The following is a 27110-nucleotide window of genomic DNA, read 5'->3' as shown; positions in this document are numbered from 1 at the left end:
GCCAGAGAGAGACGACAAGAGGCTGTGGGTGAAATAAAGATGTCCGTTTTCCCCGACCACACGGCCAAGGTGGCCCGGGATCGAGCCGCATTTAATGAGGTCAGGAGGCAATTGCGCGGCCTGGAAGGGGTTCGTTATGGTCTTTTCTTTCCGGCTCCGGTTTGCGGATTACATATAAAGGCGTGGAAAAAGACTTTGTCTCTGCAGAAGAGGCCAAGAAGTATATAAAAACGATGAACATTGGGTAGCGTTTCAGTTTGCAGTAATACGGCAATATCGGTGTGTGTTTACTTCCTGTTTATATTATGGGGTTTACATTAATAATATTGCCTAATGTTCAGTATTAAGACTCTGCGGGAGTTATCTATCTCTCTACTGCAGCTTAGTCTCAGGCTATTCTCCGAGTTGATGTCACAATCACGTGGCATCAATGTTTTTTTCTCTTGTTCTTGTATAGTTGTCTTTTTTTTCTTCTTTTTTTTCTCTCTTTTTCCCTTTTTTTACTTTTTCTTTCTTTCTTTCTTTCTTTCTTTCTTTCTTTCTTTCTTTCTTTCTTTCTTTCTTTCTTTTTTTCGGGGTGTGTATATGTTCATGGGTGTGTGTGTGCGTGTGTGTGTGTGTGTGGGGGGTGTCCTGGCCATTTGGTACTATTCATGTGCACTTAAATGAGTACTGTTAAGTCGAATTCCGGTAATCCTGGTGTAGGCCCATCTGTTCGTTTCACTAGCTGGAATATACGTGGCATGAGTAGCCCATCTAAACGTGGTAAAATTTTTAGCCATTTGAAACAGCTTAATTCCGACATAGTGTTTTTGCAAGAAACTCATCTCAAATCTAAAGATCATTATAGGCTGCAGGTTTCTTGGATAGGGCATGTCTTTCATTCTAACTTTAACTCTAAATCAAGAGGAGTTGCTATTTTGATCAATAAAAATATTCAGTTTCTACCTACTGATGTTATTGCTGATAAAAATGGCAAAATCCTTTTCTGACTTTATGAATCAGAATGGGTTGGTTGACCCTTGGAGAGTTCGTAACCCTTTAACTAAAAAAATTCTCCTTTTTCTCTCAGGTTCACCAGTCATACTCAAGAATAGATTATTTCTTCATAGATAACAGCTTGAATTCATCTGTTACTGCCATTGATTATTCAAGTATTTTAATATCAGATCACGCACCACTATTTCTGGATATTCAGCTGTCCACACAGAGATCTACTCCCCCCCTTTGGAGATTTAATTCTCTATTGTTGGCAGATAACAAATTTTGTGAATTTCTGTCCACTTCTATTGATGAGTTAATCCTTTTCAATCAGAACGAACTTACATCATCGTCTTTACTTTAGGAGTCACTGAAGGCTTTCCTTAGGGGGCAGATTATTTCATACTCTTCACATTATAATAAAAAACATAAGACCAAGCTTACAGAACTCACTTCTGCCATTGGTATCCTTGACCAAGAATGCGCATCCAATCCCTCTCCAGAACTGTTTAAGAAACGTCTTAACCTTAAGACAGAATTTGATTTGATCTCCACTAAGGAAGTAGAGCGGTACTTCCTTAGTGACATACATTACATTACAGACATACAGACATTACAGACACGCGGTACTTACTATGAACATGGGGATAAAGCGAATCGACTATTGGCTCACCAATTGAAACGTCAATCTGCCTCACGTTTGATACCTAAAATTAATAATAATGTTAATGTAATTGTTACAGACCCGGTAGAAATTAATGCCACGTTCAAATCATTTTATACCTCTTTGTATAAATCCGAATTTCCGGATGATATTGATATTATGAATCAGTTTTTGGACAATCTTGAAAACCCTACCATTGATTCTGACCATGTACAAGAACTAGATGCCCCACTCTCCCTTGAAGAAATAAAATTCTCAATTAAAGCGATGCAGTCCAATAAGGCCCCGGGACCTGATGGGTATCCTATTGAGTTCTTTAAAAAATTTGTTAATAAATTAGCACCTCTACTTTTGTCAGTGTTTAATGAATCCTTGGAAAATGGTTTGCTCCCAACTACTATGACCCAAGCTTCGATAGCTCTTCTTTTGAAGAGTGACAAAGATCCAACTTTGTGTGGTTCCTATAGGCCTCTATCTTTGTTAAATGTTGATGTTAAAGTTCTGGCAAAAACTATAGCTCTGCGCTTAGAGAGAGTGTTGCCCAGCATTATTTCTGAGGAGCAAAACGGTTTTATTAAGGGACGTCATTTATTTTTTAATACTCGCACTCTTTTAAATATTATTCATACTGTACATTCCGAAACGGTACCTGAGATTGTGATTTCAATGGATGCCGAAAAAGCATTTGATAGGGTAGAGTGGGAGTATTTATTCGCTGTATTAAAAAAATTTGGTTTTGGTAATAAGTTTATTGGTTGGGTGAAATTACTTTATACATCACCTCAAGCCAGCATTCAAACAAACAATGTGCGTTCAGAGTATTTCCCATTAAAACGTGGGACACGTCAGGGTTGCCCTCTCTCTCCATCTTTATTTGCCTTGGCCATTGAACCATTGGCCATTTCATTACGATCCTCTACTTTATTTAAAGGCGTCACTAGGAACGGCATCGAACACAGACTATCATTGTATGCAGATGATTTGTTGCTCTATGTATCAGACCCTGTGTCTGGTCTACCTGGTATCTTGTCCACTCTTGATACATTCAGCTCCTTTTCTGGATATAAATTAAATTTTTAGAAGAGTGAATGCTATCCAATTAACACAACTGCTTTGCAACTTAAGCATCTGGACATGCCCTTCAAAATCAGTCCCGCTGGATTTAGATATCTTGGTATTAATGTGACACGTACATTTTCAGGTCTTTTTTCTGCAAACTTTACTCCACTCGTAACTAAGATGAAGTCTGACCTTCAGAGATGGACTAGTCTGCCTTTGTCTCTGATTGGGAAGATTAATGCTATAAAAATGAATGTTCTGCCTAAATTTCTTTTTTTATTTCTAACAATCCCATTGTTCTTACCTAAACATTTCTTTGACTCATTAGATAAAACGATTAATGCTTTCATTTGGTCTAGCGGTGGTCTGGCACTACCAAATTTTCAGTTTTATTACTGGGCAGCACACATCCATAAGATACGGTGCTGGGTTGAGTCACCTCATTTAGCATGGTGTAAGTTAGAAGCCCAGTCATGTTCTTCCTCATCCTCTATACCTGCTCTTATATACTCTTCTCTTCCAATAAAAAATTCTTTGTATGTTAAAAGTTCTGTTGTGTTTAATACTCTAAAAATCTGGTATCAATTTAGGAAACGTTTCAAGTTTGTGACTGCTTCTCCTTTAGGTCCATTATGTAGCAATCATCTTTTCCCCCCTTCGTGTCTGGATTCTTTTTTCTTAGTGTGGTATAGTAAAGGTATACACTGTCTTCTTGACTTATATTCAGAGGGACTTTTTCACAGTTTTGCTAATTTGTCGTCATTGTATGGGCTACCTGCCAGCCACCTCTTTAGATATTTTCAAGTTAGGCATTTTGTTCAAAAATGTTTTCCTGGCTTTCCCTCAGCACCACCTCTCCAACACTGGGAAGGTTTGCTTACGTATAAATCACAAGGAAAAGGTGCTGTTTCTGAGATTTCTTGGGGACGGGTGGTGGGATAGTGTTGTGAATGGCTTTGGTAATGTTTCGTGTGCCCGTCTCGCACTTATCCAGTTTAAGGTCATTTATAGGGTGCATTTTTTTAATTATAGATTGTCTCAAATTTACCCAGATGTCGAGGACAAATGTGACAGATGCTCTAACGCACAATGCCACCTGAGTCACATGTTTTTCTTCTGTCCACAACTATATAATTATTGGTCGGGTTATTTCAGCACGATGTCCACTATTCTGGGAGTACATTTGCAGCCCTGCCCATTGATTGCTATATTTGGACTTCCAAATGAAGCATCTCAGTTAAACTACATCCAAAAAGAAGTTATTAGTTTTACATCATAAAGTCTACGATAAGAGGTAATACCTCCAAGTTTTTTCATAAATGGCAATCGTTTATTTCATATTTCATGGGCCTTCAGGTTTTGCCGGATTAGGTTTTTCTTCTTTTGTAAATTTTAAATGATTTGTATTCGATAGTTAAAAAGGGCCAGGACCTGGGGTAAGCGGGTGGGGGGTGGTTTGTTCTTTTCTTTTTCTTTTTTTTTACTTTCTTTCCATTATTGTTATTATTGTTGTTGTTGTGATACATTTACTTTACTCATTTTTTTTTCGATGAAAAAGAAACCACTCATTATTCTTAAAAATAATGAAATATATTATATTTAATCACTGTTTATTACAAGTTTATTCCAAGTAGGACCACTGAACAGACATCATACAATCTAATGTCTAATTTTTTACAATTTCTGCAGAAGAATGTTTAAAAATTTACCTTGTGAGTTATTCCAAAAATAAGCAGAACAACAACAAACCTCAGAGAATATTCCATTTTATCTGTGATATAAGAAAGAAAAGAAAAAACAATTTAGACTTCATCTAATGTAATAAAACAAGATATTAGTCACTGTACTTGCTGATAGCTGTAGTTTAGAAGCTTGACACTACACCTTACATCGCATCAATATACCACTCTGCTTCAAGAATCTGCTTTAATTAAATTCCAAAAAAATCAGAAAATTACATGGTGTTTTAATAGCTCACTACTGGAGAATTTTTTTCTTTTTCTTTTTAAAAAAAAAGAGAGTAGACATTCTGTACAAAACAATTGAGTCCACAGTAATGTCACCTACACTCCTCTGGAATACAGTAAAAGCAGTACTGAGGTAGGATATTATCTTATACTTTACACACATGAAGTATATGATGTTAAATCCTATACCTGCTGTCGAATGGGCAAAGAACACATTTCAACATTCGACAGCGAGCATTATTTCATATGACACTCACAAGAAGCTAAGAATCACAAGGTGCTATTGAAAGATAGCCCTAACCTGCTCATGGACCATTTATTCCTTGAATTAAATGCCACCTTACAATAATAATATATAATAATATTATATAATACTATGTACAACTTATTATATCATATATTATATAATATAATACACAAATAACAGTAAGAGTTAGTAGGTAATTGTTAAAAAGGCACATAATTTGCTAACTCTCTTTCCCATACTAACATTTAAAGTTACTTTAAATAACTTTCTGATAGATTAAGTTATTGTTTGGGCTAACTTGGACTATTAGAATGGTTATTTGCCATGCATAGTGATGTTAAATGTAACTTAAAAGTCACTACTCCAGGATCCAAAAAAATGTTACAATGGTATGTCGTGAAAGTGTCTGATTCATAAAATATTTGAAAGATAGTTGCGATAAGCAATCTCTTTTACACAGTATATTATTAAACAGAAGCAGTTAACAAGCACAACCTGATAAATAAGTGATCATCAGAATACTAGATGATTTTCGTATCTTACCAGATTCCTGGGTCCTGGTTCAGCTGTTTATATAATCCTCTTTTATTTCATATAACCATTGTCTTCTTTTCTATTCCATTATTTCTGAACCATCATACTTTTTTTGTTTGTTTGTTTTTTCAGTTTTTGATTATCGTCTCTTAGTGCATGCAGATAATTACATTTACAGCTATTAATCCTGTTATTTCTTGCAGACCCAACACTGACATACAAATGAAAAACAGCACTGAGAATATTCCTCTGCAAGATAAGATGGTAGATAATTGACAAGTACTGTATTTCTGATAATTAAATGCAGGTTCAGTGCAATGAGGATAAGGTTCCCTTCTGAGCCTTTTTCCTTTCAAGGTTTCTTCCCTTTTCTTTGCTTTAGACTTACTTATTGGGGATATATCATTTGAATGCACACATCACGTTTCTCTTTTTTTCCGATAAATTTCATGGTGTTTGTTTTTCTATCGATAACTACTGTTACAGATTACACAATATTAGATTTTAAAACTACTGTCAAAAGGACAAAGTGCAGTTATTATAAGCTGCAATAAATTCCTGCACTCTAGAGGACCTGCTGATTAATCATTAAAAAATACTGATAGTGAAATATGAGCTATATCATGGTATATCACTATACAATGTCCAGGGTGTATCCTGCCTTGATGCCTGATGATGCCTGAAATAGGCAAAGGCTCCCCGTGACCCGAGGTAGTTCGGATAAGCGGTAGAAAACATATGAATGAATGAATGAATGAATGAATGAATGAATGAATGAATCATGGAAATGCAATTTTAGGTCTTACCCTAGCTCCAGACAGTCCACTTTTATATCTAAACATTCACAGGTTAACAGAAACAGTTAAGCTTTTGGGGGTTTTATAGCTGAACACTGAACATACAGATGCTTTATCATTAATCATTAGTGTTATGGTTTGTCTTTTTTCCTCATTCCAGGTTATTTGCATGGGTTAGGCAAGCAGACTGATGGGTGAGATAATATACGAACAAAAGCATGTGGATATCTGACTCACACCTGGATATGTATCTTCCTCAAACTGTCCTCACAAATTTGGACACAGACATTTAGTTTGTCTTTGTATGCTGGGGTTTCATTTTTGCCCCAGGCAAGAAGGTTTACTGGCCTTGACAAGACATGCTACATACATTCAGAGGTAGCTACTGACCCTGCCGCTTCTCCACAGTACTCCGAGGAAGACCTCATACATCAGAAGATGACAAAGGGTTTTAGGTTGTATGCCATATTAATAGACCAAAACTTTGAACCTACCAGGTAAACCTGACTTGTCCACTACAATCAGCTAGGTTGCAAGCTCCTTGGTGGTTTCTTGGCTTACAACTGTATCTCAGAGGCTACAGTCAAAGCCATCTCACTGCTTGGTATAAAAGGAAACAGCTTCTTCAGCATTCTGTCCAAACATATGAAAGATTTCACCAAAATGTTCATGGAAAATGTGATGAAAGTGACTGAGCATGTACATTCAGTTATTATTTCCCATTCCAGGCATACACAAAAATATGGACGTTTTGAAAACAACTTGCCGTGTTGAACCACCTGTTTTGGCTACTGCTCAAAAACCCATGACATGTGATCTGCCGGCCTACATATTTGATTAACATAAGGAAGTACATTGGCCATATTCTCACCATCAAATTTGGTGATATCAGCACACACAAACTGAACAGGTCTAACTTTAAATTTAAAATTTATTTTAACAATTGACATTGTCTCAAAGCAGCTTTACAGGACATAAACAAATAAACAAAATGTTAATATAAAATAATAATATAAAGATTAATATAATACAAAAATTCAAGATTAACATTAGATATATTTAAATGTTTTTGTATTTATCCCCAATGAGTAAGTCTGAGATGACTCAGGGGGCAATGGCAAGGAAAAACTCACTTGAATGGTAAAGAAAGAAACCTTGAGAGCATCCAGACTCAAGGGGGAACCTCGTCCTGATTTGGTTGACAATGGAGGGTGTGATTATAAATATACAGTCTGACAAATGTTGTATTGATGAGGAGTTTGGTGTCCTCAAATACCACATGGAGTTGGCATCTCCTCTTAGTATGTCCGAATATTTTATGAAGCAGAGTACAAGGGAAGTTTCTATTCAGAAAATAGAAATCCTACTCTATTCTATTTCTATTCTATCAAAGTTAAGTTTCCTGGGACACATAGTGGATAGGTAGACTGTGAAAATGGTCCGATCCGGTTCTAGACGGCTGATGGATTCAGAAACGAGGTACACCCAAATAGAGAAGGATTTTCAGTTTATGGGTGTGTAAAAGTTTCAAAAGTATCTATTAGGCAATGGCACTTTCAAACTGATTACTGATCACAAGCCATTAATACTCAATCAATCGATAATAATCAACAGAACACTTGCACTGAAAAAACGAACTTGTAAAATTTACTAAAAAAAAATCCTCGTAACAATTTGCACGAACTTTTTTTAAGTAAAATTTACTGCCTAATTTCAAGTATTAATTATCTAGCAAAATCAATTAAAATCTACTTAGTAATCCATGAAATGTTTGTTAAAAAAATAAGTAAATGTTACTTAATTATTTTTATTTTAGAAGTTCGATTTGTTTGAATTATTTAGGTAAATTCTATTAGATTTTTTAAGTGTGTAGCATTGCTTTACTAGAAATATTTAATAAATCTTATTTACTTTTTTAGGGTAGATTGCATTTACTGTTTTTTTATTTTCTTTTGTAGTATTAATTAAGTAAACATTAATAATAATGATATTACCAAATAAATGTAATCACTTTGTCTATGCTTTCAACACAAATCGCAGTGGTTAAATACAATTTAATTTTTTATTTTTCCCCAATGGTATCAAAATATATAGCATAAAACAGATGTTAAAGATGTTTATCAAATATGTTAAATGCTCTAGTTAAAAGTAAATGAAAACTGGCAAAAAATTATAACTTTAACAAAACAAATTCCCACCACTATTTGCCTTGAATAAAGTAAATTCAAAACACACAGTATAAACACCTTGATGCTTCTAAAGTCTGGTCTATCTTGGTGTTAAAAGTTTGCGGGAAAAAAAAAAGACAGTAAGACCAGGTGGTTATAAGGCATAAAACTGAAAACGCTACTAAAGGTCAATTTAGTACAAATGACAAAAGAACAAATTATGTACCAAAGTGTAGGAAATAATTTCAAAACAACAGAACAACCAAAATAATTATTTATGAAAAGGGTTCACCAGAACATGCATGATGGAACACTGAGTTGGGGTGTTGTAATGGCATCCAATAATGTGCAGAACTTGCCATCACAAACAAACTTTAAGTCAGCAGCTTGGACTTTAGAGTTTGAACTTTAGAGGACAACTTAATCCCATCCAGTTCTAGAAAAAGTTTTTGAAACACCTAAAAAGTATAGCGCAGGGCTTTGGGGTATGCAAGATTGAGGGCATAAATCAACCCCATAAGTAGTGCACAAGCTTTAGCCACATTGTGACATCCTGTTAGGATCTCCCGGCCTTCAAGAATAATAGATACATCCACTGAATCCTCTACACCAGCTCCATAGACCACCAGAATCTTAAGGATGTGTTACATGGTGTCACTGCGACTGTCCTCCTGCATATAATTAACAAGAATTTGGCATTAGATTAAGAATTTATCTGCCTCTTATTTCAGGCTTAACTTTATGTTAACAATTTAAAAATGTTATATTACAAAAAAGCTTTACCAGGCATTCTTCAAAAAGTTCCTCTTCTTTTTCGCCAAGGTACAGTATGAGGCTCCGGATAATAGCTTCACGTCTCACCTCAATGCTTTGGTTCTGTGAAGAGAATAATGTTGTCAACACATACTGAACTGTCCAGAAGTCTTAGGCATGCTAGTATTTTTACCCCCCAAAAGAGGTTTTAAGCCAGTTAAGTTCTTCTGAATTTAGTTTGTCTCAGTTTAATAGACAGATTTGATGATGATGAGATCAGGTGTGTAGCGCCGGCTGTTGTCAGACTCCTTGTGCATACAAAAATCTAACTGGATTATTACAAATAATGACAAAATTAATGTTTAAAAATGTAAACCGAAAATTCTTACTGGTACAATACAGTAAAGCAAAAACTTAACTGGCTTGAAACCTCTGGGGGGGGGGGGGGGGGGTGTGATACTAGCACGCCTAAGACTTTTGCACAGTACTGTATATCTAAGACCTAAGCAGTGTTGTTCAGCATGCAGACTTAAGTCATTTTTCATACTGCAATAATTATACTGCAATGTCAATCACATAATGAAACATCTGAAGATGAATATTTTCTGCTCTAACATTAGCCTTTCTGTTTTACTTTATCACTTTTAGGTTCATCCCAGGGTTTTTGGAGTCACCTTGTTCTATGTATTCAGGCCATATTTTTGAAAGTTGATGAAAAAGCAATGTGTTAGTCTACCAGCTAAGACCAACTAATTACTTTTATGAGGGCAGTTGTGGCCTAATGGTTAGAGAGTCTGACTTGTAACCCGAAGGTTGTGGGTTCGAGTCTTGGGCCGGCCACAACTGAGGTGCCCGTGAGCAAGGCACCGAACTGCTCCCCGGGCGCCGCAGCATAAATGGCTGCCCACTGCTCCGGGTGTGTGTTCACAGTGTGTGTGTTTATTGCTGTGTGTGGACTTTGGATGGGTTAAATGCAGAGAACAAATTCTGAGTATGGGTCACCGTACTTAGCCGTATGTCACTTCACTGTTTATAATTTGAATACCCAGTGATCTTCAGAAGGGGACAGTCACTACTCGAAGGATGTGTCAGTCAGAACAACTGTCCGCGGGGCTTGACGTCAACACCCGTCAACAAATGCCGGTAGATCTCAGTGGTGGCGGGTAAGACAGCTACTCCTTCTAGCCACTTTGGGGGGTTGAATATAAATTTGTCATTGTAGTTTTCTTAAAAGCCATGTGAAATAAACAATGTTTATTCAGTACGACACTATGAAACTCCCATAAACACTCCTTGCATATAAAGAGCTCAGGGTGTACACCGTATAGTATGTAACATCTTAATACAAAGTGTAAACAGTACAAAGTACTATATTAATAAAATTGAATAAGTGGACTAATGAGAGTGAGGATTGATGCTGCATGTGTGCAGAGTGTGTGAGAGACAGTACACCTATCATCCTGAATAAAGTGAACAATTTAAAAAACATACCTGACTCAGTTTGTCCAAGTGCGGCCTCAGCTTTGTCCCTGCAATGCCTCCCTTAAGCTTCATGAGGGCAATAAGTTTTGGTGTGTAGAGGTCAAGTTTATACATGAAGCTCTGCTCCAGAGAAGTTGTAGTTATTCTTCTAAATTCCTCTTTCACCTGAAAAGATATGAATAATCAAGTTATTGTTACTGTTATTGTTACAAATATTTTTCTGTTTTGTCGTGAAATCACCATCGACCCACGGAAATGTGTTTGGTTTTAACGCGAATGTCATTATGTTCATAAAGCAATCAGAAATATAGCCTGATGTATTTGACATAAAGGAGGTGGCGTGAGGGTATTGTGTATTATACAATCTAGCCGCTAGGGGGAACCAGAGTAATTCATGTATTAAATATTATTTTATATTTTAGGTATATACATTTTATTAAATCTGTCAATAGCACTAACTGGTTTGAAGCCACAAAATGCAATAAGATATTTTCTCTGCTTTTTAACAGCTTTATCAGTCACTGCAATAAATTCATACGATAAATGTTTCATACAGTACCATGAGTAAAACAGTGCATGACTGTAGACTCTAGTTTACACTGTAGAGAGATTTCTGCTAGTGATAATGAGAGATGTTTAGGGGAGGGGAGGAGAGGGGACGAGAGTGGAGGAGAGGGGAGGAGAGAAGAGGAGAGGAGAGAAGAGGAGAGGAGAGGGGAGGAGAGGAGAGGGGAGGAGAAGAGAGTGGAGGAGAAGAGAGGAGAGACGAATGACTGGAGGTTTTATCAGGATATTAAGACCGAACCACAGCCAAGACTTTCCCCTTTAACTCAGAATGACCTTATATTTATAGCATGGGCGTAAATCCTGGGGGGACGGAGGGGACATTCGAGGATTGTCCCCCCCCCAAAAAAAAATTATTTAACAAATATCTCACTCTCTATTGTGAAAAATATATGTATGTATACCTAAATAATTGTGTAAGTAGAAAAAAAATCAATTGCAAAAACTGCATTTAGAAACAGTTGAGTTCCCCCTTCCCTTCCGCACAGTGGTTTGACCCACAGTTCCCCCTCCCCTTCCTCACAGTGGTTTGACCCACAGTTCCCCCTCCCCTTCCTCACAGTGGTTTGACCCACAGTTCCCCCTCCCCTTCCTCACAGTGGTTTGACCCACAGTTCCCCCTCCCCTTCCTCACAGTGGTTTGACCCACTGCCTCCTTCCCCAGTACATCTCACCTACTCTACACACACGAGTCAGGTGTGTGGCTGCGGCTCAGTTAATGTTCAACTCCATTAAGTCGGGGATTTTATTCAGTTTAAATAAAGAGATTCTCTTTAATGTTCTCTCATTCAGATTCAGTCATAAATTAGTTGCGGCAAAAATGCTGATTAATGATGTAATTTTCCATGAATCTGTTATATTAGCGATTAAACTCTGACTTCTCTAGTTAACGTTAGCTTGTTTACAATAGCTTGTTAGCGTTAGCTTGTTTACAATAGCTTGTTAACGTTAGCTTGTTTACAATAGCTTGTTAGCGTTAGCTTGTTTACAATAGCTTGTTAACGTTAGCTTGTTTACAATAGCTTGTTAGCGTTAGCTTGTTTACAATAGCTTGTTAACGTTAGCTTGTTTACAATAGCTTGTTACATAGTGCACTGTAACTAAAAAACTTTGTTTCTCACTGTGAGGACGTGTATTATCTGTGCCCCCCCCCCTTCAAAAATTGCTCATGAGAAATTTTATATACGATGAGAGAGAGACACAGAGACCGAGAGAGAGACACAGAGAGTGAGAGAGAGACACAGAGAGCGAGAGAGAGACACAGAGAGTGAGAGAGAGACACAGAGAGTGATGTGAGACACACAGAGAGTGATGTGAGACACACGAACACGCAATCCAAGATGTCCTTTTACACCACAGCGATTTCCCAGCGGCTGTAATACATTATAACGCAGGACAGAGTGCTTTTTAACCCGTTTTGTTATTTAACATTTATTATTTAATGATGTGAAACATTCACAAGTTCCTGTTATCGCTCATGTTAGAGCAGGTACCAACAGTCGATCCATCTCCAGCTTTACTTTTGTCTCTGGTTTGTAGTTAAAATACTAATAAACTAATCAAACTAATAACATTATAACAGATTTTACAATTCCATTTATTATCAGCCTTATACTGTAGCAGGCCTTATATATAAGCCGTTAGTATGGAAGTTATAACATAATATAATAAGCACATGAATATAATCCCGTGATTGAGGGTTAAGGGCCTTGCTGAGAGACCCAGCAGTGTCAGCTTGTTGGACCTGGGATTCAAACTCACAACCTCCTGGAAGGTAGTCCAACACCCACGCATCCCCACGGCAACACCCAATGACCAATCAGATTCAAGAAATCATTGCTGATGAAAATAAATGTAACCCTTCCATCGCTCTGGTATGAATCTACATCTATAACCTGAGGAGAAATCAGACCAGAGAATAAATATATACATACGCTGGCATCGGTCCTTGCATTCCTTAAGGGTCTTGAAGTTGTTCGCATTTCCGAAGCAGCCGCCGTAGAAGAAGCATCTGCACTCGTTCACCTTGCTGTCAAAGAAGTAGCGAGGTACGACGGCTCGGCAAGGGCCCGGCTCGTCCCCTAGATGACACGGACTCTTACTGGCTACAGAAGACAAATAAATTGCTGATTGGTGATTTAACACAGACTTAAAATGTTTACATATACATTACAGCACAATAAACTTATTTCTCAACATATCCCAACTTTTTCCAAGGACAACAGTGACAAGCTTAAACCCAATCAACAACACAGCAGCTTAACCACTTGGCCCATTGGTGGCAGATTGGTGGACCTGGGGTTTAAACTCATGACCTTCTAAGCAAAGTAATCCAACACCTTAACCAGTGAGCTACCACTTCCCTAATTTAATTTTGATCACCGTTTGTCCTACTTTAAGAAATGGTTTGGCCAAAAAATGGCAGGGTCTTCCATAAGTTTTCACTCCCCTTTGACCTGTTCCATATTTTAGAGGGTTACAAACTGGAATTGAAATCTTCTTAGCTGAAAGTCATTCATCTTCTTCCGCTTATCCAAACTTCTCGGTCACGGGGAGCCTGTGCCTATCTCAGGCGTCATCAGGCATCGAGGCAGGATACACCCTGGATGGAGTGCCAACCCATCACAAGGCACACACACACTCTCATTCACTCACACACTCACACACTACAGACAATTTTCCAGAGATGCCAATCAACCTACCATGCATGTCTTTGGACTGGGGGAAGAAACCGGAGTACCCGGAGGAAACCCCCGAGGCACGGGGAGAACGTGCAAACTCCACACACACAAGGCGGAGGCGGGAATCGAACCCCCGACCCTGGAGGTGTGAGGCGAACGTGCTAACCACTAAGCCACCGTGCCCCCCTTAACTGAAATTATATAGAATTAATCTGCACAACATATTGCATTATATTAAAATGTGAGAAAAAAGTTTGCCAAGTAGTTATAGTTTACACCGTGGTTGCTCTCAAACCTTTTATCCAATCGCAAAAAGTTGAATCATGCTCGCATCAGACTAGAGAAACGTTTTCTATGTTTTCATATCTCTACCATATTCCATGCCTTTTATACAGCCATACATGTTATAGCTGCCTTTTCAGAGCTTGGCGAGTTAAATCTCAGGGAAACCTAGAAATCAAAATGATTCTGCCACATGTGTGAAGAATTACACTAAAAAATATCACCCTTAATTTCCATAAAAAATATTTCCAATTCCTGGCGGTTCGTTTGCTCAGAACACTCGGCTGAGAAATCTCTCACCGCAGGGCGTAACGTTCGTGTCGGCTTGATTTATGTAGTTCAATTCCAGCTATAAGGACGTAGCCACTTCATAACATCTCGACAATCATTCTTTTTGTTATGCAAAATTTATTTGCAGGAGCTGCTAATTAAAATATTTTGCTGGAGTGGATATCTATCAGGATGTCAGGCAGCCTCCAATCTTCTCAGAGCGTATATACAGTATATATATATATACAGTATAATATACTAAAGTGCTGTGTCCTTTGGAGACTTTGTTCTCTCAGCTACATGCTGTGCACTGAAATGAGACTCAGCTGAGACCGCCCGAACCAAATCACCAATGACATTTGGATTTATAGTTTGCAACCTGACCTAAGACACGATATTATTAAGCAGCAGCCTGTGATTCGCTACTCATGCTAACCAGAATAAAACCAGATATATTCATCAAACATGTTGCATATGGGGATCTTTCCCAGGGCCCTTTTTCACAGTATTATACACCACTCTGACATTTGTCTCTGAAGCAAAATTGGCTATGGGAAATGCTAGCACAAAATTACAGATCTAGCTATTTATTAACCTCTCTCACTCTCACTCATTCTCTACCGCTTATCTGAACTATCTCAGTTGTCATCGGGCATCGAGGCAGGATACACCCTGGACGGAGTGCCAACCCATCACAGGGCACACACACACACTCTCATTCACTCACACACACACACTACAGACAATTTTCCAGAGATGCCAATCAACCTACCATGCATGTCTTTGGACCGGGGGAGGAAACCGGAGTACCCGGAGGAAACCCCAGAGGCACGGGGAGAACATGCAAACTCCACACACACAAGGCGGATGTGGGAATCGAACCCCGACCCTGGAGGTGTGAGGCTAACGTGATAACCACTAAGCCACCGTGACCCCCTATTTATAAACCCAATCTTGAGCAAAATAATATTGAGCTATTTGGAAAACGTAATGCACGTACTGCTATTTGTTCATTTATTCTCCTAGCTAGCTAACGTTTTCTCTTTTAACGTACTCCGAGCTTAGAATCTCTTCATGATCTGATCAAATATAGACTCAGAGTGCTTTTCTGCTACTATAAATGAATTCGTTAGCATTCCTGCTAGATGGAAAGCTGGCACACGTCAGCAAATAAATCCGTTGGATGATATTCTTGATGAAACGGACTGTAGAGTGTAATTATTATCGGTACTTATGTACAATTTTATAAATTAAATTACAAATAGAAATCCAACGTTTGGGAGTATACAGTACACGTGGATTTTCTGACAGGTGGTGACAGAGTTCCAGACTCAGACACACTCTCTCAGATTAAAGTAGATTAAAGACGTATCTCTTTAGCCAAGCGAGCACACAATACAGTACACAGGACTCTCAAGTTTTGAAGACAGGGAAGCGAGACATCTCCTCCAAACACACACACACACACACACCCTGTTCTATTTATTAATTTGTGTGTGTGTGTGTGTGTGTGTGTGTGTGTGTGTGTGTGTGTGTGTGTGTGTGTGTGTGTGTGTGTGAGAGAGAGAGAGAGAGAGAGAGAGAGAGAGACCCCTTTTTGGACCCCTTTATCATGTGTAATGTTGCTCCCATATAAAACAGTTCAGCACAAGCCCAGACATGTTTAGGGACATGATTGAGGACAATGTCCCGTCCAGAGACGAGCTGTTTCCTGTTGAGGTTTTGTTCAAACCGACCATCGAAAATACCCTCAATAATGAATATGTTATTTTTCATTGGTTGTTGTGTTAAATCTTACCCAGATACAATAGTGCTATTTTCTGATTGGCTGTTGTGTAGCCTCTTGTTTTGATTGGCTGATAAGTGTCAGGCTCGACTAAGAACTGAGTTCTGCTTGGTTCCTGCCCGTTTCCATAGAGACGGCGGTGCGGACTGATACGTTTTGGGCGCTGTGGCTTATTAAATATATGATAAATAGTCGAAAAGTTTTTCTGTGTGAGAAATACGATGTGTGGCAGGAGAGCGTGAGGAAAGACCGACATGAGGGACTGTAACCTTGTGTTCCAGGAGATCTGATCAAATGCATATTATCATCTAGTGTCGGTTAATATTATAAACTGCAGCTACGCTAATTCTTCTCCACTCGCTTCTCTTTTTCAACCTGTCCCGAGGCATCCAGTGATGAGGATGAGGTTCACTTTTGAGTTCTGGTTCCTCTCAAGTCACCTCCTCTCTTTCTTCCTCCCCACAGTCACCTCAGTCACCTCAGACTTGTTCATTAGAGATAAATACAAACACATTTAAATAGAAGTCTAATATTAATCTGGAACTTTCTTATGTTCTGTAAAGCTGCTTTGGGACGATGTCCATTTTTAAAAGCACTTTTTATGCAAATAAAATTGAACTGAATTGAATTAAATGCTAATTGTTATTTTTTTAACCTAACCTGTGAAGTTGTAAACATGTAGCATGTAGCTACTTCTTTTATTGGGTATTTTTTGCTTGTAGGTTCACATTTACAGCATTTAGCAGACGCCCTTATATCCAGAGCGACTTACATTTTTATCTCATCTTTATACGACTTAACAATTGAGGGTTAAGGGCCTTGCTTAGGGGTCCAGCGGTGGCAGCTTGGTGGACCTGGGAATCAAACTCATAACCTTCCGATTGGTAGCCCGACACCTTAACCACTAGGCTCCCCCCCCCCACCATAGGTTTGTATGTCTCACTGAGTAATCCATATGTTCCAGATGTTACCAGCTCGAGCAGATGATATATTAAATGATATCGTTCAGTCATTTGTGTCGCTTAAACGCCTCGGACAGATTCGGCGAAGCGATAACTAGCCACATCTATAAGTAATGCACAGAGCATCATAGGAATTGTGCAGGAAAACAAGGTTATGTTTCTGCACCACCCTGTTAACAGAGCTTATAGTCTCATTGCATGTTTCACAAACCTAAGTGAAAAGCAGATGAAGTGTGTCACTCCCCACGGCTCACACACGGGCTCTTTTGGGTGTATTTCAAACCTGGGCCACTAGATGAAGACATTCCTCCTCCTAAACTGTGTTCTGAGGCATTAAAAGTATAAAGCGTTCATCTAAAAGAATGAGAACATCTCTCCCAGTGACCAGAGGGAATTATTATTCTAAAGTCCACTCTGAACAATGAGGAAGGGGTTTGGGAACGGATCACTCATCAACCTTCATATTCCACACTCGATCGTCTACGTCTAATTAAATAACATTGCAAACGGGTCATTTAACACACTGCTGTCAAAGCCACTGTGGCATTAGAGTTCTGTGGATGCTGATGGCAGTGAGTCATATCATCTGGCTCAGCAAACTTATGAGAATCGACTCTTTTGATTCTTTTACAAAAGACCAAAAACAACAACAACAAAAAAACATTTTCTTTTATTGCAAACCAGCATGCTTGCTTTATTTATTTATTTATTTATTTATTTATTTGTTTGTTTGTTTGTTTGTTTGTTTGTTTGTTTGTTTGTTTGTTTAGTTAGTTTAGGTTTTTTACCAGTAATTATTCTTTTGTGCCTGAAAATAATGAGAGAATTTTAACTTGTAACTGCTCACTTTGTGCAACCAATAAAACTTCCTCCAGTCATGCAGAGCTTATTGTAAGTATTAATCATCTGTCCTTGTTATCCATTTTATACTAGATTCTGAATCATAAGACTGTCACACACACACATACACACACACATACACACACACACACACACACACACATACACACACGCACACACATACACACACACACACACACATATACACACACATATACACACAGACACACACACACACATACGCACACACACACACATACGCACACACACACATACGCACACATACACACACACACACACATACGTATACACACACACACACACACACACATACACACACATACGTATACACACACACACACACACACATACACACACACACACACACACACACACACACACACACACACACACACACACACACACATACATACACACATACACACATATACACACACACACACACACACACATACACACACATATACACACACATATACACACACACACACGCTCATACACACACACACATACACACACATTCACACGCTCATACACACACACATACACACATTCACACGCTCATACACACACACATACACACATTCACACGCTCATATACACACACACACACACACACACACACACACACACACACACACACACACACACACACACACACATCTTCATTAAAAAAAAAACAAGATTTAAAAGCTTCTAATCCCATCAGGATCCCATCTGAGCTTTATACACATTAAACATCAAAAGAATCCTTGAGTAACTTTTCATTAAAAAATTCCAGCTTGGATCAGATAAACTGCTCTACAGCACAAACACAGTGTCCACGTTGAAGCCCTGAGCCGGATTTTTTCCTCTCTTACCAAATGATCCCTAAAAGAAACGAATCGGCTCAGACTTAGGTTCGTTCTTTCCCCAGCCGCGTTTTCAATTTAGGAAATGATGCGTTGTGATCCAGGAATCCTGTCTGTGTGTAACTTTCCATTTCTCTCAATGAGTCAGCTGAAGGTTTAATCTGAGACAGGATTACGACAGATGACTCGACGCTCTCTGTTTCACGGTGATTAGCACGGTGACGTTTCGGGTTTTCCAGCAAGGCCATGCATCATGATTCACTGAACCACAGAGCTGGAAAATGAGCTTATGTCACACTTTGTCCTTTTATTTTCTGTAAGCAAGCAAGAGAGTCCAATATTTTTTTAAAGCAGGCTCGCTTTAGAAATAGACGACAATCAGAGTGAACTAGAGAAGGTACTGAAAGTGTGAGCGATCGACATAACAAGCACATTCTAATAAACATTTAGAATTATTGCACTTTTTAGCCATTTAAATACAGTATATATTATATATACAGTATATTATATATATATAATAAGATATAATGTGTATGTATGGCTTTTAAATGTGGCCTTTGTAATGTTTAGCAATGCAGAAACAGATGATTCTTGAAAAGTTCGGATAAGCGGTAGAACATGAATGGATGAATGAAAAATAAATAAACAAACAAATAAAAAAATTAGGCCTGAAACACAGTTCTGCTCCTGTTTATATACGACAACACAAGCCATGAGTAAATGCGTAGTTTCAGCAGAAGTTAAGGTCTAACTTGAGGAAAGATAAAGACACGTCGATGTTTTCCCTCGTTCGCCTAACAAGCAGCAGAGGTCTGGGAAAATATCTCGCTGCTTCTTTAACGTTAAAAACAAAAAGCTGTAAACGTCCAGAATGAAAAGACTCTAACACTACAGTACCATCCCAGCAGGAACAGTGATACAAACTAGTCGTTTCTTTGCATGTTTTAAACAATGCTTCGGGGAGAAGAAAAGAAAAGATGGTCAAAAAAAAAGCGAATCACTTCAGTTTATCTGCTGTATCCACAGCTGCTTTATAAAGTCTTCAGCAAACACAGTAATGATGATGATCCGACTTACAAACCGCTGCTGTAGTTTACTGAGTAAAGAGATTCATATTCACGCTTCAGTCGTGACAGATTTCTGTAAATAAATCCAAAGTAAATAAATCTGTGTGAGGCAAGAAAACAATAATGATCAAAAGTGTTGGGATGGGATGTAGAAGATTCCTTATTCATAATCAATTAGTACTTAGAAAATAGTTATCTAAAAAAACAATACAAAATTAAATAATAAATAATAATTCAAATAACAAATTAGTAATGAAAAAGTGTTTATTATTATTAGTAGTAAAGTATTATTATTTAAATAATGTAAATTATTTATTTTAAATAATAAAAATAAAAATAATAATAAGAAGAAGAATAAATAAATAAATAAATAAATAATTATTTAATAATAAATTAGTAATTAAAAAGTTTTTCTAAATAAATAAATAAAATAATAAATAATAATTTCAATAATAAATTAGTAATGAAAAAGTGTTTATTATTATTATTATTGTTATTGTTATTATTATTGTTATTATTATTAATAACAATAATAATAATAACAATAATAATAAAAATAACAATAATAATAATAAATTATTAACTAAAAGTTTTTTTAATAATAATAATAATACATAATAAATTAATACATAATAATTTAATAATTAACAATAGTTAGATTGTCCTTTCCAAAGAAACATTGTATTTAGGATATTATCTTTTATTAGCGCAGGCAAATGCTGATGCTCAGCCCTGTTATTTCCGAAATAAGAAATCTTTGTCATATTACATTATATATGAAATAAAATTTAAGGATTAAAAGTTAAAATGCTTCACTGTGGACAAGCTGGAATTTTTAAATTAAACTGAAAATGATTTGTTCTGAACCTGACAACATACAGCCTGGAAACTTGTGTCCATCAACAGACCATAAATAAACCAAATTTACTGCAGGACTCAATGGGAACGGAATTTTTAAACATCTGCCTCGCTGCATTTTTCATCCCGACCGTGACGATGACGTTTTAACATAGATGCAAGCCTGAGTGTCTAACATAGATGTACGAATACAGATGTTTCTAGAACATTCATTCATTCATTCATTCATTCATCTTCTACCGCTGATCCGAACTTCTCGGGTCACGGGGAGCCTGTGCCTATCTCAGGCGTCATCGGGCATCGAGGCAGGATACACCCTGGACGGAGTGCCAACCCATCACAGGGCACACACACACACTCTCATTCACTCACACACTACGGACAATTTTCCAGAGATGCCAATCAACCTACCATGCATGTCTTTGGACCGGGGGAGGAAACCGGAGTACCCGGAGGAAACCCCCGAGGCACGGGGAGAACATGCAAACTCCACACACACTAGGTGGAGGCAGGAATCGAACCCCCAACCCTGGAGGTGTGAGGCGAACCTGCTAACCGCTAAGACACCGCTAAGACACTATTTAAAAAGTGACAAGGTCAAACCAGTTCATGTCAGGAAGTGATGAGGACACGTCCCTCTGCGTAGGAACCCGAGTCACGACAAGTACCAACTCTTAGCATGCAGAATATCCATCAAGCTGTGATTCAGCATTGAAATGATTTACAGCTCTGAATAAATGGGTTGTGCTGAAGTAGTTTATACCATTAGAGACAAATGCTCTGCCAGGAAGTCCAGAAAAGCATGTTTTTTAGTCTGTCTTTTTTATCTGAATGGCAAAAGAAATCATAAATCTTTCTTCGGCTCATCGTCTGGACTCCACTTTACTACACTGTGCTTTTACTCAAATGTACTAGAGCTTTTTCCATAAAGAGAACAAACATAACAGACAAAATCTGCTGGGAAAGACATTTTAAAAACGATCAAGTAGCTCTTGTAATTTTATACACATACCAAGTCACAATATTCTTTTAAATAAATCTCACACCATGAAGTTGTCATGGAGGCCGTATCTGTTCATATATGGACGTCTTCAAATATGAAAAAAAAAAACACTTTATAAAAAATATGTGTTTAGTTAGCTAACCTGTTAGTTAGCTTGTTAACAAAACGCTCAGAATATTCACTATACATGTTAGTTAGCCAGAGAAAATAAGATGAGGTCAGCTCAAAGCCATGCCCATCTGCCTACTCAAAGCCATGCCCATCTGCCTACTCAAAGCCATGCCCATCTGCCTACTCAAAGCCATGCCCATCTGCCTACTCAAAGCCATGCCCATCTGCCTACTCAAAGCCATGCCCATCTACCTACTCAAAGCCATGCCCATGTACCTACTCAAAGCCATGCCCATCTGCCTACTCAAAGCCATGCCCATCTGCCTACTCAAAGCCATGCCCATCTGCCTACTCAAAGCCATGCACATGTACCTACTCAAAGCCATGCCCATGTACCTACTCAAAGCCATGCCCATGTACCTACTCAAAGCCATGCCCATCTACCTACTCAAAGCCATGCCCATGTATCTACTCAAAGCCATGCCCATCTACCTACTCAAAGCCATGCCCATGTACCTACTCAAAGCCATGCCCATCTGCCTACTCAAAGCCATGCCCATGTACCTACTCAAAGCCATGCCCATCTACCTACTCAAAGCCATGCCCATCTGCTTACTCAAAGCCATGCCCATCTGCCTACTCATCCATGCCCATCCTTTTTTATGAAATAAATGCCTATAAAAACTTATATATATATTTAAAGTTAGATTTATGCAGTTCACGTGAATGTAGCCCAAAGAGCAGAAAGCTAATAGCCTGCTAGATGAGATGCTATGATTTTTTATCAGTAAGTGCTTTATTCTTTAATCCTGAAAACATTCATCACGTAGCAGGAATATGCTTCCACATAGGACCATCGTTTATCTACAGATTGATCCAGATGTGTTTCTAGCAGCTAAACTATGAATATTGTATAAATGAATAACTTTAATATCATTTAGAGTGCAATATCCTCTACTGAACGATAGCTTGGATTATAACGAGCTCTCGCTTGTGCGATCTTATTAAAGATACTCGCTTGACTCATTAATCTTTAAGATCTAATTACGTGGAAAAGGGAGCGGCCCTCTGGGGAACCGATTCATAAACTCCTGAACGCAGCGTCACCGTGTTTACACGCTGACTCCTAGGATGGCGTGTTATTTTATTGACCTTAAGATACTGTTATCTCAGTCAGCGTTTCAGGCTGGCTGATAATCAGACTGGAAGGTCAAACCTCTCACCACAGCTGACAAAGTGGATTACGTAAACCGGATATTTCTCTCAGAAGCACGTGACCTCGGAGCTGGGATTGTAGGGAATATACCGAATCTGGAATTTATATTTTAGGCAAATTAATGAAGTGAAAACGGAAATTACTGAGTAAATTTGTACAGACCTCTCTTTAAACAGGGCTGTCTATAAATTACAGGAAAAAAAGAAGAACATTTTTATTTACTCTGTAATTTACTTCATAATACATAAGTCCTTAGAAAACATTCATTCATTCATTCATTCATTCATTCATTCACTCATCTTCTACCGCTTATCCGAACTTCTCGGGTCACGGGGAGCCTGTGCCTATCTCAGGCGTCATCGGGCATCGAGGCAGGATACACCCTGGACGGAGTGCCAACCCATCACAGGGCACACACACACTCTCATTCACTCACACACTCACACACTACGGACAATTTTCCAGAGATGCCAATCAACCTACCATGCATGTCTTTGGACCGCGGGAGGAAACCGGAGTACCCGGAGGAAACCCCCGAGGCACGGGGAGAACATGCAAACTCCACACACACGATGCGGAGGCGGGAATCGAACCCCCGACCCTGGAGGTGTGAGGCGAACATGCTAACCCTTAAGCCACCCCCCCCCTCAGTTCCACACTCGAGCTTTTCTGTTTTCCTTTACTACTGTATTTCTTGTTCGCTTTTTGTTGTCTGCTTTATCTCATCAAACACTGAAAAGGTTTTAATCGGCGGTTTGTAGACCTTTAATTTCCCTTTGACATCCACGTAAATATCCGGTCTAACTCTAATAAAAGGAAAGAAGTTCTGTTTGGTTTACTTTTGATGCCATGAGCAGACACTTTGATTTGCTGTCATAAGGAATGGAGGAACCCGTTCCGAGCGTCACCTTCGTTTTTTCCTACTTGATGTATTAGAAGTCTTCTGGAGAAAGTGTTAAGAGTTTAGAACCGTGGGTTTCTTCATCCTACACTTGTGGCAATTTGGAGATCATATTCTGAAGCCCATTTCCTGTCAACCTTCACACTGACCTGAAAAAGTGCAGACCTCTCTTTGCCCTTGCTGAGCACCGACCGTCAAAAGAAAGAAAGTGTGAGAACCACTTACTTTTCACTAGACACATTTCTTCACATTCTTCAATGGTCTCGAAATTGTTCTCGTTGCCCTGACAGCCTCCGTACTCGAACGGCTCGCAGCGGAACATCTCCATGTCGAAGTAGAATCTGTCCTTTAAGGCCTTGCACGGCCCTTCGTCCTTCTTCAGGGCACACCATTGATGGAAGATCTTACGCTGAGGCTGCTCTCCATCTGCAGACACGAACAACGTAAACAACGTAAACGTAAAGCAGAATGACATCATTTTAAAGTAACTTTGACATCAAAAGAAAAAAGATGCTTAAAATGGTAAGATTCCTGCAGCCTGGAAGGGAACTTATTTTGCTCAAGTAATAGATGTGACTAAAGAGCAGGTTTTAACACTCATTACACAGGAGGTTTACAGTCAACGGTCTTACAGGACGAACAAATGGCTGATTTCCTGGCTGAAGGTCTAATATATAAAGAGTCAGGACTCGTGTCCGTCAGGGTGAGACGTGTGTTTTGCATCTCGGAGCATCTTGGGTTTGATATCACCTTTTACTTTGAACATTTGTGTAGAAAAAAACAAACCGGTTTTGTTTTTTAGTTAAATAACTAAATCATAAAATCATATAGTTATAGTTATGACTAATAATATAGATAAATGTTTATAAAGAGCTTTTATTTTATAAGAAGTCTGTTATTTGTTTCTATCACATCACCCACTTCAACTGCACACACAAGTTCTCAGGTTGTACAAATAAGCCTGAGTAAATTAGTAGCTGAGAGCTACAGGGCCCTCAAGTTCTGAAGACAGGCAGGAGTGACATTTCCACCACCACCCCGGGACACCCCGGGACACCCCCCCCCATCCTCCCTAAAAAAATAATTAAATACAAAAAAAAAAAAATAGACATGTTTAGGGACATGATTGAGGACAATGTCCCGTCCAGAGACGAGCTGTGAGCTTTTGTTCAAACCCACCATCGAAAATACCCTCAATAATGAATATGTTTTTTTTTTTATTGGTTGTTGCATTAAAACTTACCCAGATACAATGGTGCTATTTTCTGATTGGCTGTTGTGTAGCGTCTTATTGTGATTGGCTGATAAGTGTCAGGCTCGACTAAGACGCGCTTGGTTCCTGCCCGTTTCCATAGAGACAGCGGTGCGGACTGATACGTTTTGGGCGCTGCGGCTTATTAAATATATGATAAATAGTCAAAAAGTTTTACTGCGTGAGAAATACGACGTGTGGCGGGAGAGCGTGAGGAAAGACCGACATGAGGGACACGTTAATGTGTGACACCTGACAGCCCTGGAGCTACATTTCTATGCTATTTGGGTTGTTTTCTATAGCAAAGTTACAGCACAGTTTGTCACTCCCCTCCCCTCCACCCATAAATAACAAGACAACACCACAAGGCTAATAAATTGTACAACACTACAGCCATTAATCACAGCTACAAAACAGAAGGTGAGAATAATAAACCAAATCAAATCAATAGTGTTTATAAAGACGTCTCACAAAGGCTTGCTGTCTGTAGCATCAAATCACCCAGAATCCCACACAGCGATGACTAATTCACTCTGACCTTAACGTGCACCGAGACGTGCCGAGGCTAGCAAAACCCTCATGTAACCTTCTCTACATTGCGATGCTCGGTGCCACTGACCCGGGTCATCTCTATAGATTTTACACCAACACAACTGATCAAAATGTTTAATATACTCTGGCAGAGAGAAAGTTTTAGAGTTAATATTTTGCTAAGTTCTAAAATTCTTTATTGATACCTGGGGATATTTGATGGAGACATGACGTATAGCTTGTCACATGACGTAAAACTTGTCACATGACATAAAGCTTATAACATGACATAAAGCACGTCAGATGACAAAATGTGTCACATGCCATAAAACATGTAACATGATATAAAGCGTGTCACATGAAATAAAGCGTGCCACATGCCATAAATCTTGTCACATGTCGTAAAGCTTGTCACATGACATAAAGTGTGTCACATGTCGTAAAGCTTGTCACATGACATAAAGTGTATCACATGACATAAAGTCTGTCACCTGACGTAAATCTTGTCACATGACATAAAGTGTTTCACATGACATAAAGCTTGTCTGATGACGTAAAGCATGTCACATACAGTAAAGCTTGTCACATGACATAAAGCTTGTCACATGACATAAAGAGTGTCACATGCAGTAAAGCTTGTCACATGACAAAGAGTGTCACATGCAGTAAAGCTCGTCACATGACATAAAGAGTGTCACATGACATAAAGAGTGTCACATGACGTAAAGCGTGTCACATACAGTAAAGCTTGTCACATGACATAAAGAGTGTCACATGCAGTAAAGCTTGTCACATGACAGAAAGCTTGTCACATGACATAAAGAGTGTTACATGCAGTAAAGCCTGTCACATGACATAAAGAGTGTCACATAACATAAAGCTTGTCACATGACATAAAGAGTGTTACATGCAGTAAAGCTTGTCACATGACATAAAGAGTGTTACATGCAGTAAAGCTTGTCACATGACATAAAGAGTGTCACATAACATAAAGCTTGTCACATGACATAAAGAGTGTCACATGACATAAAGAGTGTCACGGACCGTAAAGCTTGTCACATGACATAAAGAGTGTCACATACAGTAAAGCTTGTCACATGACATAAAGAGTGTCACATGATGTAAAGTCTGTCACCTGATGTAAAGCTTGTCACATGACCTAAAGCATGTATCATGACGTAAGTTGAGTGACAGGACAAATGGTGCCATGGGTTCTGACAGTATTTAACTGCTGATACTGGGCAAGAATATAATCAATTGTT

The 27110-nt window shown here is 38.6% G+C and overlaps 1 protein-coding gene and 1 long non-coding RNA gene across 4 annotated transcripts in view; both read right to left on the bottom strand.

Moving 5' to 3' along the window:
• Positions 1-27110, bottom strand: part of tfpia (tissue factor pathway inhibitor a) — a 140720-nt gene that overhangs the window by 102126 nt on the left and 11484 nt on the right. For both annotated transcript variants that reach the window (XM_047814734.1, XM_047814733.1), the window contains exons 2-3: positions 24291-24491; positions 13151-13321 (exon numbers count right to left, since the gene is read on the bottom strand). In XM_047814734.1, the coding sequence (XP_047670690.1) occupies positions 13151-13321; positions 24291-24491 (372 nt within the window). The remainder of the gene's footprint in view (positions 1-13150; positions 13322-24290; positions 24492-27110) is intronic.
• Positions 8298-10655, bottom strand: LOC113650664. Of its 2 annotated transcripts, XR_007140766.1 has the most exons (3): positions 10216-10655; positions 9201-9293; positions 8298-9088 (listed from the first exon to the last, which is right to left on the bottom strand). It is a non-coding gene; the product is annotated as an uncharacterized LOC113650664 (long non-coding RNA). The 2 variants fall into 2 exon arrangements; XR_007140765.1 differs by lacking the exon at positions 10216-10655 and having other exon boundaries at positions 9201-10065.

The sequence above is a fragment of the Tachysurus fulvidraco genome, chromosome 6, assembly GCF_022655615.1.
Source record: "Tachysurus fulvidraco isolate hzauxx_2018 chromosome 6, HZAU_PFXX_2.0, whole genome shotgun sequence".
In the NCBI taxonomy this organism is placed as follows: Eukaryota; Metazoa; Chordata; class Actinopteri; order Siluriformes; family Bagridae; genus Tachysurus; species Tachysurus fulvidraco.
Note: the sequence above shows the minus strand (reverse complement) of the source record. Positions and strands in the feature narration are given on the sequence as shown.